The 16298-nt window shown below is 49.5% G+C and overlaps 1 protein-coding gene across 1 annotated transcript in view; it reads left to right on the top strand.

Moving 5' to 3' along the window:
• Positions 1 to 16298, top strand: part of MTAP (methylthioadenosine phosphorylase) — a 109179-nt gene that overhangs the window by 32808 nt on the left and 60073 nt on the right. Inside the window, exon 4 of the mRNA XM_075339485.1 lies at positions 7780 to 7947. Coding sequence (XP_075195600.1) covers positions 7780 to 7947 — 168 coding nt within the window. The remainder of the gene's footprint in view (positions 1 to 7779; positions 7948 to 16298) is intronic.

Consider the following 16298-nt stretch of genomic DNA (forward strand, 5'->3'; position numbering starts at 1 on the left):
GGGCCAGGGGACGCCATCACAAGTCTGTAACACAATACCTCATGCAGGCTTTCACCTATATCCTTGCTTCTGTTCTCTTCACTCCTGGCTTTTTTTGATAAATGAGGAGCAGATGGTCTGGTTATAGAATGTAATGTAAACAGATGTTGGCTCTTGAGGGATTTGCAGTCTCTTTGCCGGTCAGAGAAAAGTGACATTCATTGTGTAAAGTACCGTATTTTTTAGAACTAGAACTTTTTCCCTAGAAAAAAAGCTTTCTAGATAGTATGTCCCTGTTACATTCTGAAGGCAGCTTCATGTGATTGAGGAGAAACTGCTAAATAGAAGAGAGTTTTTTGCCAATCAACCGATTATATCTGACATCATATCCCAAACAGGTATTAGACCTTTACAAGACTTTTTTCCTAGAGGGGAAGCCTCCGTGGACGCTTGTTTTCTTCATAGGCAAATAAGTAGTTTTATTAAATCCCTGCCTCGCCAAGCTGTTTTTCGCCTGTATACCACAATTGAGAACTTGTGTCTTTGACAGGACCCTCCAGACCATACGTGACGCTACTGTATAAGATGCTTCGGGAGGGCTTGCCTGTGGCAAGCAGCGATAAGCCTCCCTTCTTGACTAGATGGGAACGAGACTTAAGCGGACTGTACACGCTACAACATATCTAACGATGTGTCGGCGGGGTCACGTCGTAAGTGACGCACATCCGGCATCCTTAGTGGTGTTGTAGCGTGTGACAGCTACGTGCGATTGCGATTGAACGGAAAACCGTTCATCGCATACACGTCGTTCATTTGCTAAAAATTGCACGTCGGGTTGTTCAATGTTCCCGAGGCAGCACACATCTCAGTGTGTGACACCCCGGGAACGATGAACAGATCTTACCTGCGTCACGCGGCTCCCGCCAGTAATGCGGAAGGAAGGAGGTGGGCAAGATGTTTACGTCCCGCTAATCTCCGCCCCTCCACTTCTATTTGCCGGCTGCCGCGTGACGTCGCTGTGACGCCAAACGTCCCTCCCACTCCAGGAAGTGGATGTTCGCCGCCCACATCGAGGTCGTATGGAAAGGTAAGTACGTGTGACTGGAAATAATCGCTTGTGCAACACGTTCAACAAATTGAACGTGTCGCACATACGATGGGATCGTGCCACATCGCATACAATATCGTATGCTTAATTGTAAGGTGTAAAGCAGGCTTTAGGCAGAAGCTTCACTGCGGAGGAGTGTACCAAAATATCAGTTTACTCATAAGTCCTCCCCTTATATGGTGTCACAGGAGAGGAATTACAAGGTACTGTCTAGATGGTACAAGTTCCCTGCGGCCGACGGCGCCATGTTTCCTCTGGCCTCGGACATATGCTGGAGATGCCTAAAGGAGAAGACAAAACAATCACTAATCTCGGGGAGACCAGCCAGAGAAAACACTGCTGGCAGCCAGCCAGCTCAACACAGTGAAATCCTAGGTACATTGCCCACTGGGAAATATGCAATTCAAAAAAGTCCGTGGAGCCTCTGTTAGGAGTCTCGACACAGAAACCAGCCAGATATACCTCCGGGAAGGACCCAGCTAATACTGGGTCGAGACTTCTAACAGAGGCTCCACGAACTTTTTTGATTTAACGGAGAAGGGCACACATCTGCACGTGTGGTGGTCATGTCCACCAAATAAACTTTTTTGGGGTGCAGCCATTAATCTATCCAACAAACTATCTTTATTTCCTGTGTCATCGACACCGGAGCTGGCAATGCTATCCCTAGGGGAGTTCTCTGTCTCCAGATACAAGAAGGGCTTACTTAGACCTATATTATCCACGTCTAGGAGGCTGATCCCGAGGTACTGGAGACAGGAGAAGTCTCCGTCACGTGCTGAACTGGTGTTGGAAATTAACAAAATATTCAGGATGGAAGATTTGATAGGCCAGACCTCTGGTAGGTCTGACAAGGTACTTAATACGTGGTCACCCTGGATTGTTTCGGGACTCCCCGGATATGGCTGAATGGCTCTTTTTCAGAAGGTCTTATGTTGTCTTGGATTGGGGTAGTCATCCGGACGAGACTCTACTTCCTCCCCTTTCCCTTTTTTTTTTTTTTTTTTTTTTTTTTTTTCTTCTCTTCCTTTACCTCTCTATCTACACTTTTCTTTTCTTCCCCTTCACTTTTTTTCTTTTTTTTTTCTTTCTTTTCTTTTTTTGCCTTTTCTATTTGTCTAATAATGTGGTTTTTGTATAAAGCTCTGCAAATTTTACCACGGAACTGCTTATGTGGAAGTCATCTAATATGTGGATATGGTTAAATGCAAATAGAGACATTTGTTAACATTTTTATATAATTAGGGGCGTATTGTTTCTCTCCTTGCTAATTGTTCATATATGTCTATAAATGTTTCATGATTTGCATATGCCTTTTTCAAAGGAATAAAATTTGATAAAAAAAAATAGGTCTTAAAGGGAATCTGGCAGCAGGTTTTTGCTCCCCCATCTGAGAGCAACATAAGGTAAAGACAAAGACCCTGATTCCATCGATTCTTCTTTTTTTTTTTTTTCCCTCCCCCCCCCCCCCCCCCCCCACCCTTACTGAGCGGTTTGCTGTCATTTTGATAAAGTCAATATTTTTTCTGCTGCAGATCTAGCACTTATACAGAGCTCATGAATATGCTGGACTACCTGGCAGTACACCAAGTAGTCCTCTAATGATGATCTACTGCTGATTGATCAGGGATTTTATCATAACTACACTAAGCAGCCCAGCAAGGGACATCACTGGATTTAGGATTTCTGCTCCTATATTTTACTGATCTCAGATTTTAGGTTGTAAAAATCTGCTGACAGATTCCTTTTCACTGGGCCCCCCTTGAACCTTTCGAGTCCTCTACAGTAACAAATCTTACCTTGAAAACAACGCTGTGGTTGTGACGTCGGTCTGTAGGGTCAGTGATATTCAGTCTTTGTCAGTGAATTCTCCCTTTATGCAAGTGTTTGAGGATAGGGTTGTTCTTAGACCAGACCCAGCCTACCTTTCAAAGGTAGTATCTTCATTCCATGGAAGTCAGGAGATTATACTACCATCCTTTTGTGCTGAGCCCAGTAACCCAAAGGAGGAAAGGTTTCACACGTTTAATGTAAGAAGATCTCTGATTAAATTATGTTTTGATGACTAAACCATGGAGGAGGAGCCAGGCGCTGTTTGTCTCCTTTCAGGGCCCTAGAAAAGGTCTAGGGGTCTCAAAGGGTACAACAACAAGATGGATTAGGGAGGCCATTAGCTTAGCCTACTCGTCTAGTCATAATTCAGTCCCGGTAGGCATTAAGGCTCATTAGACTCAAGCAGTCGCAAGTTCCTAAGCTGAAAAGGCGTAAAATGTAAGGCAGCGAATTGACCCTCTCCTTCAACTTTCTATAAGCCCTATAGATTGGATCCATCTTCTTCTGATGACCTTTCCTTTGCGAGAGAGGTTCCACAAACAGTGCTCCCTCCCTAAGGGTTGTTCTCTCTATAAATCTCTCATATGGTGCTGTCACGAGGGAAATGAAGAGACAAAATTTGGTCTAAACTAAGCATATTCTGGGTGTGTAATCCGTAGGGTGTGCTGCCTTCTGTTGTGATGGTACGTATATATAAATGTGGGAGCTCCCCTCATGGTCTGTAACCCAATTGATGCAGGGGAGAGGTCAAGCCCTTTTTATTCAGTAGCTTTTCTAACCTTGTGGAGCGGATCCATTTTTCATGTGATGTTCTTGAAAATTGTATTACCAGTAAGTAATTTTAGTCTTTCTTTGCCTGGACTGATGAATCATATTAAGTGGTAAAATTGGACTCCAGGTTAGGAAAAAGTCAACTCACTGATGGATGATATGACAGATGCTGCTCATAAAAGTGTATGGAGGGGGAGAAGCAGGAGAGAGACAGAAGCATACAGACATTCTACTCCAGATTCACCTGAAACCACAGTTAAGCGGGCTTTACACGCTACGACATCGCTAATGCGGAGTCGTTGGGGTCACGGAATTCGTGACGCACATCCGGTCGCATTAGCGATGCCGTTGCGTGTGACATCGATAAGCGATTTTGCATCGTTGCAAAAACGTGCAAAATCGCTAATCGGCGACACGGGGGTCCATTCTCAAATCTCGTTACTGCAGCAGTAACGAGGTTGTTCCTCGTTCCTGCGGCAGCACACATCGCTGCGTGTGACGCCGCAGGAACGAGGAAGCTCCCCTTACCTGCCTCCCGGCCGCTATGCGGAAGGAAGGAGGTGGGCGGGATGTTACGTCCCACTCATCTCCGCCCCTCCGCTGCTATTGGGCGGCGGTTCAGTGACGTTTCAGTGACGTCGCTGTGACGCCGCACGGACCGCCCCCTTAGAAAGGAGGCGGTTCGCCGGTCACAGCGACGTCGCCGGACAGGTAAGTATGTGTGACGGCTGTGGGCGATGTTGTGCGGCACGGGTAGCGATATGCCCGTGTCGCGCAACAGATGGGGGCGGGTACCCACACTAGCGATATCGGGACCGATATCGCAGTGTGTAAAGTAGCCTTTAGTCTTTCCATTCAAACCTAACACAAAGAAATTCAATGAGTGCAATGATTTAATTGAAAGACTATATTACTTACCGGTAATGGGATTTTCATGAGTCCACGACAGCACCCACGAGAGAGGGATCCGCCCCCTTCAGGACAGGAAACCTACAGATAAAAAAGGGGCAGTCCCCCTCCCTCATCAGTTGGTTGCAGAGAACCGGGAGAGGAACCGCCAATGAATGAATATACAAAATAGACAAATCCCAGGACACCAAACGGAGAAAAAAACAAACAAGAAAGGGCAGGGGTGTAAAGGGTGCTGTCGTGGACTCAGGAAAACCCCATTACCGGTAAGTAATATAGTCTTTTCCTTTCGTCACGACAGCACCCACGAGAGACTTAGAGAGAATACACTCAGAGGGTGGGAAAAACTGCGCGAAGGACCAAGTTTCCAACGGAAGACAGGAGAAGAACAAAGGCAAGCCGGCAGAGCCCGGAAAGGCGGACGGAGAGGACCAGGACGCAGCCGTACAATACCATCGATGGAGACACTGGTCACATCCACCCAAGGGGGAGGTTACCGCCCAGAAGAAGGATCCGACACCGAGGAGGCCAGAGGAACTCGCTTCACCACAGACGATAGGGAAACAGCATTCCACAGCCATCGGGACAAGGGACGGCACGCCACGCGAGGACCACAGCCGGAATCCTGAAAGACAAGAACAAAGTACAAAGACCAAACCCCCCCGCCCAGGGGGCCGATCTAGCGACATAGGCGAGGACAGAGCCCTCCGAAACAAAAGGAATGGAGAAAACACCCCGCGCGGGAAAGAACCCAAAGACACCCCGCGCTGCAGGAGAACAACCTGAACCGGAACACCCCAAGGAAGGAAGGACCAACGGACAGGGCCGGACAGGCGCGAACACGCCCAGGAGAGGCAAGGGCGACCAAGAGACAGAGGAACAGGTACAGCACCGTACCGGACGAGGAGGAGAAGAGACTCAGAGGAGAAGCAGGAAGCCCGAGGCGCCAGGCCAGGCGGAAGGCCAGGGAGGCGCAAGGCGGCAGAGGTGCAAGGCAGGAGCGCCGCAAGGAGCAAGCACAAAAGCGCAAGTCCCAGAGATGCAGGATGAGAACACAGGCCCAAACGACCAGGAGGTCCCGAGGCACAGAGGCCAAGAGGCACAGAAGCACAGGGCCCAGGATGCACAGAGCCCAAGAGGCACAGAGTCCCGGAGGCACAGAGTCCCGGAGGCACAGAGTCCCGGAGGCACAGAGTCCCGGAGGCACAGAGTCCCGGAGGCACAGAGTCCCGGAGGCACAGAGTCCCGGAGGCACAGAGTCCCGGAGGCACAGAGTCCCGGAGGCACAGAGTCCCCGAGGACCAAGGGCAGGCAGCACAGAGGACCAAGGGCAGGCAGCACAGAGGACCAAGGGCAGGCAGCACAGAGGAACCGAGGCACAAGCCATGAAGGACGAGGCCCGGAGCACGAGGCCCAGAGACACAGAGGCCCGAGGTCAGGAAGTCCGGAGGCCCGGAGGTACAGGGACCAGGAGGTCCAGAGATCCAACCCCCAGGAAGCCAAAGGCTAGGAGGCTCAGAGACCGGGAAGGCCAGAGGCCAGGAGGGCACGAGACCTGAGGACAGAGGACACAGAGGCCACAGACACCAGGAGGCCCAGAGGCCGCATAAGGCCAGGAGGCCCAGAGGCCGCATAAGGCCAGGAGGCCCAGAGGCCGCATAAGGCCAGGAGGCCCAGAAGCCGCATAAGGCCAGGAGGCCCAGAGGCCGCATAAGGCCAGGAGGCCCAGAGGCCGCATAAGGCCAGGAGGCCCAGAGGCCGCATAAGGCCAGGAGGCCCAGAGGCCGCATAAGGCCAGGAGGCCCAGAGGCCGCATAAGGCCAGGAGGCCCAGAGGCCGCATAAGGCCAGGAGGCCCAGAGGCCGCATAAGGCCAGGAGGCACAGATGTCCAGAGGCCGGGAGGACACACACAGGCCTCATGGGCCAGAAAGACACAGTCACAGGGGCCCGGAGCCCATAGGGACCAGGAGGCCCTAGAGGCCACAGGGGCAGGACCCACAGAGGCCACAGGTGCCAGGCGCCCACAGGGGGCCAGGAGGCGACAGGGCCCACGAGGCCACGGAGGCCGCAGGGGCCCGGAGGCCGCAGGGGCCCGGAGTCCACGGAGGCCGCAGGGGCCCGGAGTCCACGGAGGCCGCAGGGGCCCGGAGTCCACGGAGGCCGCAGGGGCCCGGAGTCCACGGAGGCCGCAGGGGCCACAGGGGGCAGGAGTCCGCAGAGGCACATGGGGCCAGGCAAACACAGAGGCTACAGGGGCCCCAGGCCATGCGGCAGAATCCAGCTCCAAAGCCCGATCAGGAAGCCACACAGCCCGGCCCGAAACCACACACCGACCCCGGACTAGCGCAGGCAGGGACTCCGGGACGATCCCCCGTGCACTGCCGGGACACCGCCGAGGAAACAGCGCGTGGACACGGCCCCCGGACACAACGCACCTACCGTGCAGCCAGAAGGTGCAGCCCGCGCCACAGGGAGAGGCGTCGGCCTCCGAGCACAGATTTTTCGCCGTGTGGCTGTGAAGACGCAGGCACGCGTCAGTGAAAGGCTCCGGCCTGACCGCAATAGACTCACCAGCATCGCAGCGTCCGGCCAGGATGGAGGGGACCACGGGCTTCACAAGGAACCTTCCCGGCCGCTCCCCCGGAAGTGCTCCTGTATACTTCCGGGTCACTGCAGCAGGGAAGCGTACACCTTCGACGCGGCAGGGCCCCCCCCCGCCGCGCACACGTCTGGCAGAAGCACACCGTGCTGCAGGCGTCATATCTCTCGGAGGCAAAGCCGGACCAGGAGAAAGAGGACGAGGTGCACCGGAGGACGGGGTCTACGAGGGGAGCTCCACCGACCGTGCTTCCGGATCCAGAGCTCCGCCGTTCCCTTGGAGACCGCACGGACTCACCGGACCCAGGTACTGTAGGTTCCTCTCCATGCAGGACAGGAAACCAACCTGCATGAGGGAGGGGGACTGCCCCTTTTTTATCTGTAGGTTTCCTGTCCTGAAGGGGGCGGATCCCTCTCTCGTGGGTGCTGTCGTGACGAAAGGAAAAAAAATCAAAGACCGAAACACTTGATGCTTACAAATTATACTTTTTTACACACCTAATTAGGAATCTGCTTTGATAAAGTTGTTAATGTAATTTTTTTTTTCCTGCTTTTTTTTTTTTTTTCCTCTGTATTGCAGACATGGCAGGCAACATACAATATGTCCCACAAATGTTAACTTCCAAGCAAATATTTGGGCGTTGAAGATGGAAGGCTGTACTCACGTTCTGGTCACCACAGCTTGCGGATCACTGAGAGAGGAGATCCAGCCTGGAGATATAGTTGTAATTGACCAATTTATTGATAGGTGAGTATAAAATCTTCTATATTATCGTTTATTACTTTTTGAAATAGATTAGTTCTGCTCCTTATGCAATAATTGATTAAGTTAGTGTTTTACCCCCTAAAGTTAAGTATCCATTAGGTGCAGAAATGCTGTAACATCAAAGACTCGCCAAATCCTCCATCATAGAAAGGTAGCCTTAAGAGGAACCTGTCGGCACATGTAGACATTTGGAAGTAGTAGAATGGCTGAATAGGAACAAATTTGTCATTTAACCCCTAAATACACCATGACAGAAGTTTGTCATGATGCTCGCTTGTGCTCGGAACCTCTGCCTTTATGATAACCTTAAGAGCCCGTCAAAGTTCAATAATGACGTTGAGATCAAGGTGATTAGACCGTGACGGAGCATCCTCATTCACCGCATAATCCCTTGTTATGAAACTGCGGAAGCCAATATGTTACTGTAAATCTCTGCATCCTACAGAAGCCTGCTAGGGCGGAAGAAAAGGCTTATGTACACTATCCGTGTTTCGGCCAGTAATAAGCGCTAGTGGACTAGTAACCTGTTTACACAGTCCGACAAGCAACAATGCAGACTGAACGATTTCCAATAGAATTGTTCTTTCCCAAATACAGCACAGTGGAACCTCAGTTTACGAGTAACCCGATGTGCGAGTATTTCGCTATACGAGCAAAGCTTGCTGAAGATTTGTAACTCAGTTTACGAGCATGCTTTGCTGTACGAGCAAATACTCACCGCACACTTCCGGTTCTGTACTTTCACCGCGCTCTGACCCACTTTTGCAGTCCGCACAAACAGACACATATTATGCTCACCTATCCTCCGTTCCCTCGGCGGCCTCTTCCCTTGGAGGCCTCTGCCCTTGTTTTTGCAGTCCGCAGGTATGTGTATCCGGTAACAATTGTATGAGCAAATACTCACCGCACACTTCCGGTTCTGTACTTTCACCGCGCTCTGACCCACTTTTGCAGTCCGCACAAACAGACACATATTATGCTCACCTATCCTCCGTTCCCTCGGCGGCCTCTTCCCTTGTTTTTGCAGTCCGCAGGTATGTGTATCCGGTAACAATTGCAGCCGATGCAGGGGCTGCCGCTGTCAGTGCTTCCCAATGGCAGCGCGCTGACCAATCAGAGGCAAGCCGCTCATGCCAATGATGCGTCAGCTGCTGAGGCACTGACAGATGCTGCATCGGTCGCGATGGTTACCGGATCCAGATGCCTGCAGACTGCAAGAACAAGGGAAGAGGCCGCCGAGGGAACAGAAGATAGGTGAGCATAGTGTGTGTGTGTGTGTGTTGGCACAATAGTAGACCAGGATGGGACATTGCTACAAGTTGTAGAACGAATTGTCTGAGTTTCAATTATTTCCTATGGGAACTTTTTGTTTTGCTATACGAGTAGCCTGGTTTACAAGCACACTCCCAAACGGATTGTTCTCGTAAACCAAGGTTCCACTGTACATGTTATGGGAAACCTTTTTAACAGCTTACACAGGCGACGTGCTGCCGATAATGATTATTTTAATACAGCATAAAGTAAGTCACCGGAATGAATGTTTTGCTTGTCTGTTAGGTAATTGTCCTTTACACGGGCCAATACGGAGAGTGCACTCAATCATCGATTATCGGCTCTAAAAGGGCATTAAAAGCAGTAAAACATGAAATAAAAATAGGTTGAGTATCACTTTAGTTGTATTGACTCACAGAGTAAAGTTAAGCAGGGGTGGGATTCAAATTTTTAACAGGTTCTCTGTAAACCCCGCCCATTTGAAAACCACACCCATTCTGTAACCACACCCATTTTGTTAGCCACGCCCATTTTCATGCACTTCCCTCAACCAAAAAATACAAGTAATTTCCAGTAAAATCTCTTTCCCCTTCTTCCCCTCCTCTACCTTCACTCTCCTGTCCAGCACCAGTTGTTCTAGTCACTGTCAGTGTTATTGTATTAGGCTATGTGCGCACTAGAAAAGTGATTTTTCTCAAGAAAATTTCTTGAGAAACTTCTGGAAGTTGATCACCGCACCTGCGGTAAAAAACCGCACCAAAACCGCGGGAAAAACGCATGCGGTCCCTGCAAGTTTTTTATGCTGAACTGCAATAAATATTATAGATAGATAATTGATAGACAGATAATGGATAGAGGGAAAGATGGATAGATGAATAGATAGATGAGAAAGACCTATATAATGTCCCACCCCCCTGCATATTCTAAGCTGGCACCCTTTAGTGACTTTCATGTGGCACTAAAGGGTGCCTAGCCTTGTATTTAGCCAAAAAATAAATAATTAAAAAAAATGACGTGAGGTCCCCCCATCTTTTGTAGCCAGCTAGGGAAAAGCAGACGGCTGCAGCCTACATACCACAGCTGGCAGCTTCACCTTGGCTGGTAATCCAAAACAGAGGGCACCCCATGCTGTTATTTTACATTAAATAAATAATTTAAAACAAAAAACGTGGGGTCCCCCCATATTGGATCACCAGCCAAGGTAAAGCGGACAGCTGGGGTCTGATATTCTCAGACTAGGGAGGTCCACTGTTATTGGTCACTCCCCAGCCTAAAAATAGCAGGCCGCAACCGCCCCAGAAGTGGCGCATCCATTAGACGTGCCAATCCTGGCGCTTCGCCCCAACTCATCCCGTTGCCCTGGTGCGGTGGCAAACGGGGTAATATATGGGGTTGATAACAGATGTGTAATGTCACCTGGCATCAAGCCCTGGGGTTAGTGATGTCACGCGTCTATCAGATACCTGACATCACCAACCCAGTCAGTAAGAAATAAAAAATAGACAACAAAAAAAAGTTTTATTTGAAAAAACACTCCCCACATTCCCTCTTTCACCAATTTATTGACAAGAACAATCAAATCAATCAAATTCGGGTCCGGCGTAATCCAATAAGGGGGGGGGGGGGGGGAGTCCCACGACGATCCATACCTTAGTCACTGTCCCAGTAAGTGAAGAACAGAATGTTCCCCATTGGCTGGGAGAGTAATGCAGTGACCTGAGCTAACATCAATAGGTCAGCCCAGGTCACTGCAGGGGATGCCGAGCGCTGCCATCAGGAGGTTAGATGAGATTTATACCTGCTGTGATGATCTCCTGCAGTCCTGCCATCAGCGCTGTCACTGACTATGCCCGCCGCGTTGTCAGCAGTATCGCGAGAGCCCGTGACGTCACCGCTAGTGACAGTCTCGGGCCGCGGGCATAGACGGCAGTGACAGCGATGACATCAGGAGGCAGGAGATCGTCACAGCAGGTAATGATTTCAGCTCACCTCCTGACAGCAGCGCCCGTCATCCCCGCGGCTGCTCGCACTGCTGTGTCTCAGGGTCTGCCTGCGCTGCAAGGTGACAAGCTGTTGATACTGCGGGCAGACACTGACACACTGCAGGGCAAGCAGCGGCGGGGCCGGAGCGGGACACAGACTGCACGGGCACCCGACGGATGTCACATGGAAGCGCTTCTGTGCGGCGTCCAGGGAGTGTAACGTCTGTGTTTACTCTGTTCCGCTTCCTCGTCTGTCATAATGACATCACTCCCTGCAAAACCGCAGACAGCGATGAGCATTACCGCGGGAAAATTGCGGCTATACCGGGGGTATACCGCACATCATTTGCTACCTGCGGTATACCCCCGGAATTTCGCGATTACATTACAGTGAATGGAGTGAAATACCGGGGGTATACCGCAGGTACCTGCGGAAAAGAATTGACATGCACATTTTCTCAAGAAAATCTTCACAAAGAATTTTCTTGAGAAAAAAACGCAGTGTGCGCACAGCTATTTTTTTTTCCCATAGGTTTTGCTGGGAAATGTCAGCAGAAAGATTTCAAACATTTCTCAAGAAATTTCCGCAGCAAAACCGCGGGTAAAACGGCCTAGTGCGCACATAGCCTTAAATGGTTTTCCTACAGTTTTTAAAAATTATTACTAAAGGAGCCCTGCTAAAATTGGAACGGACGACCTTCCCCATACAGATCTCATCCCATGTGGCTCCTTTCCCCCAACAGATCCCATCCCATGTGGTCTCTTGCCCCTTGCAAATCCCATCCCATGTGGTCTCTTGCCCCCTGCAGATCCCATCCCATGTGGTCTCTTGCCCCCTGCAGATCCCATCCCATGTGGTCTTGCAGATCCCATCCCATGTGGTCTCTTGCCCCCTGCAGATTCCATCCCATGTGGTCTCTTGCCCCCTGCAGATTCCATCCCATGTGGTCTCTTGCCCCCTGCAGATTCCATCCCATGTGGTCTCTTGCCCCCTGCAGATTCCATCCCATGTGGTCTCTTGCCCCCTGCAGATTCCATCCCATGTGGTCTCTTGCCCCCTGCAGATTCCATCCCAAGTGGTCTCTTGCCCCCTGCAGATTCCATCCCATGTGGTCTCTTGCCCCCTGCAGATTCCATCCCATGTGGTCTCTTGCCCCCTGCAGATTCCATCTCATGTGGTCTCTTGCCCCCTGCAGATTCCATCCCATGTGGTCTCTTGCCCCCTGCAGATTCCATCCCATGTGGTCTCTTGCCCCCTGCAGATTCCATCCCATGTGGTCTCTTGCCCCCTGCAGATTCCATCCCATGTGGTCTCTTGCCCCCTGCAGATTCCATCCCATGTGGTCTCTTGCCCCCTGCAGATTCCATCCCATGTGGTCTCTTGCCCCCTGCAGATTCCATCCCATGTGGTCTCTTGCCCCCTGCAGATTCCATCCCATGTGGTCTCTTGCCCCCCTGCAGATTCCATCCCATGTGGTCTCTTGCCCCCTGCAGATTCCATCCCCTGTGGTCTCTTGCCCCCTGCAGATTCCATCCCCTGTGGTCTCTTGCCCCCTGCAGATTCCATCCCCTGTGGTCTCTTGCCCCCTGCAGATTCCATCCCCTGTGGTCTCTTGCCCCCTGCAGATTCCATCCCCTGTGGTCTCTTGCCCCCTGCAGATCCCGTCCCATTATGGCCCCTTTCCCCCTGCAGATCCCGTCCCATTATGGCCCCTTTCCCCCTGCAGATCCCGTCCCATTATGGCCCCTTTCCCCCTGCAGATCCCGTCCCATTATGGCCCCTTTCCCACTGCAGATCCCGTCCCATTATGGCCCCTTTCCCCCTGCAGATCCCGTCCCATTATGGCCCTTTTCCCCCTGCACATCCCGTCCCATTATGGCACCTTTCCCCCTGCAGATCCCGTCCCATTATGGCCCCTTTCTCCATGCAGATCCCGTCCCATTATGGCCCCTTTCTCCATGCAGATCCCGTCCCATTATGGCCCCTTTCTCCATGCAAATACTATCCTTTTATGGCCTCCTCTCCCCATATAGCCACATATAGCTCCCCTCTTATGCGGCCCTTCTCCCCATATAGCGCTCCCCTCTTATGTGGCCCCTCTCCCTGCATCTTCGGCACACTGAGCACTTACCTGCAGCGGCTGCCTCTCCTGTGTCTCCCGTCCTCCTCCACGGCTCTCTGCACACTGACGCTGACAGACGGCAGGAGGAGGAGCTCCCTCCTCTCACTGCCGTGACCTCTGCAGCGTCATCTGGTCGCTGCACGCTGGGTCAGGGAACCGACAGGCTCCACTGAGCCAGGAAGTGCGGCTCGGAGGTACGGGCATTCATTTGTGCTAGTGTCTTAAAGAGACACTAACACAAGTGAATACAGGGAACCGGATCGCCGGAGCTGTTTCTTGCCGCTTCTGGGAACTGGCTGCTATTTTAACAACCGGTTCTCGAGAACCGGCTGAATCCCACCCCCTGAAGTTAAGGTGTTAACCATACACTGTAAATGTTGTGAAGAAAAAAAAATATTTCCAGAACTATTTTTTCCATACTGCCTTCCAAAAAAGTGATTCATGTCCCTCAGTGACATTAATAAACGCTACATTGTCAAGATAAAACAAATCCTGATGCATCAACATAAACTGAAAAGTAAAATGCACCAGATAGCTGGCATTGCACAAAAAAATGCCCATAAATTGTGCCATTGCTAATTATCTTGACACCGTTATCTTGTGAATTATACCGCATTGTGAGCACTCAAAAAAACAGAAAAAAACCCCAACCTATTCCCAGGATTGAGATTGCTCTTTTTTAAAATAAATGTAATAAAAATGATCAAAAAGTCACAAGTACCACAAAATGGTATAACTGGAAACTATAGCTCAGTGTTCAAAACTCAGACCCACATATAATTCTGTCACTCGAAAACTAAAAAGTTATGGCCCTCAGAATATAGCGACAAAATATTTAAACGTAAGATTTTAAGATGTATTCATTGTGCAACGTAGTAAAATATATACGTATAGTATATCAGTCTTATCCACAGAAGACAAGAGGATACACTACATATGTTATAGCAGGGTAAAATAAACTCCTTACCTTTCTTTGAGGAGTATTTATAGTGGAGTAGTACGTAATTTACAATAACTGAACATGCGTAGCTTACTAATAAAGGGAATCTGTCAGCAGGTTTTTGCTATGTAACCTGACGGCAGCATGGTGTAAGGGCAGAGACCCTGCGATCGATTACTTGGTGTAGTCGGTGCCGCAGTTGTGATAAAGCACCGTTTTCTCTGCTGCAGATCTACCAAAGGTCAGAATCATAGAATGGTAGAGTTGGAATGGACCTCCTGGGTCATGTAGTCCAACCCCCTGCGCAAAGCAGGATTCACTAAATCAGGGGTCCCCAACTCCAGTCCTCAAGGGCCACCAACAGTGCATGTTTTCAGGGTTTCCTTAGTATTGCACAGGTGATAATTTAACCACCCGCACAGGTGATCATTCCAACACCCATGCATTGCTAAGGATCCTAAAATCATGCACTGTTGGTGGCCCTTGAGGACTGGAGTTGGGGAACTCTGCACTAAATCATCCCAGATAGATGTCCGTCCAACCTCTTGTTAAAGACTTCCATTGAATGTTGAATCCTATATAATCCCGACCACAACACTGATGTAGATGGACAGCTGTCGAATGTGTAATGACAGAGAGCTGCTTATCAGTGCTGGAGGCTTGGTTGGACAAGGAGTAACAAGGCAGTTGTCCTGTAGTGATAATCTCTTGGTGGTAAAACACTGTATTAAATATCAAACCCAGATTCATTGGATAAATTATCATATTTATGGTCAGGTATATACATTTATTGTAAATATTCAATTAGTTCATTCCACTCCATTGAAATAATGTTCAAAAAGAAAACGAGGAGTTTTATGGCAAAACAATCGACTATTTTATTTATGACAATATATCCACTGAAACATTCATGAAGAAAGTCATAAATACTATTATTTTTTTTTTTTTTGCATATATAACAGTTAAATTGGGTGAAAATACAAGGGGGAAGCACCTAGTCTCTACAAGAGTGTAGGTGAGCTAGTATAGGGCCCAAAGGTGGTAATTGCTAAGAGATCAAAACAGCAAGTAAAATCTCTGTGTGAAATATAGGGGAAAAAGAGAAAATACCGGTAAAAGAGGGATGGCTGCTCATATTCACATATATGAGGAATATTGATGCTAACAAATTTCAAACTAGCAGAAAGACAAAAAAAAAAGCATTCAATTCCTTATGCCATAAAAGAGTTACCAATTGCAAAAATATCCCCTATAATTGCATGCACAGTGGGACCACTCCGATGCACGTTTCGCTGCTATGCCACTTGATTCTTCAGGTGAGCGGTATTAAAATGTCAAAATGCAGCCCAGGAAGTGGAATTTTGGTGGAATTTCCCTATAGACTTGCATTAAATGGGAATATCTGCAGGTAAAAAAAAAAACCTCACGATCTTTTTAACGCGTTTACGCAGCTTAAACGCACCAAAAAACATCTCAACAAAATATATCCTCCCTAGATATTATACACTTGCACCTTTTAGTGGCTTTCATGTGGCACTAAAGGGAGTTTAACCTAATTAAATAAATGTGGGGTCCCTCTGATTTTTTGATAACCAGCAAAGGTAAAGCAGACAGCTGTGAGATATCAGGCTGTGAAGGTCCATGGTTCTTGAAACCAAACCTTCTTAGCCTAAATACACCAGCCACCCCAGAAGTGGCGCTTCACATAAGATGTGCCAATATTAGGTCTTCACCTTGGCTCTTCCCAATTGCCCTGGTGCAGTGACAATGTAATGGTTTATGTGGTTGATGTCAGCTGTGTAGGGTCCTGGTGTTAGTCAGGCTATGTGCGCACGTTACGTAATTACATGCAGTTACGCTGCGCTTTGTAGTGCAGCGTAACTGCATGCGTCCTGCGTCCCCTGCATAATCTATGGAGATTGTGCAGGGGCCGTGCGCATGTGGCGTCTTAGAGCGCAGCGCTTCGGCTGCTGCCCGAAGCACGCGTTCTAAGAAGTGACATGTCACTTCTTCCGT

The sequence above is a fragment of the Anomaloglossus baeobatrachus genome, chromosome 1 (genome assembly GCF_048569485.1).
Source record: "Anomaloglossus baeobatrachus isolate aAnoBae1 chromosome 1, aAnoBae1.hap1, whole genome shotgun sequence".
NCBI lineage: Eukaryota > Metazoa > Chordata > Amphibia > Anura > Aromobatidae > Anomaloglossus > Anomaloglossus baeobatrachus.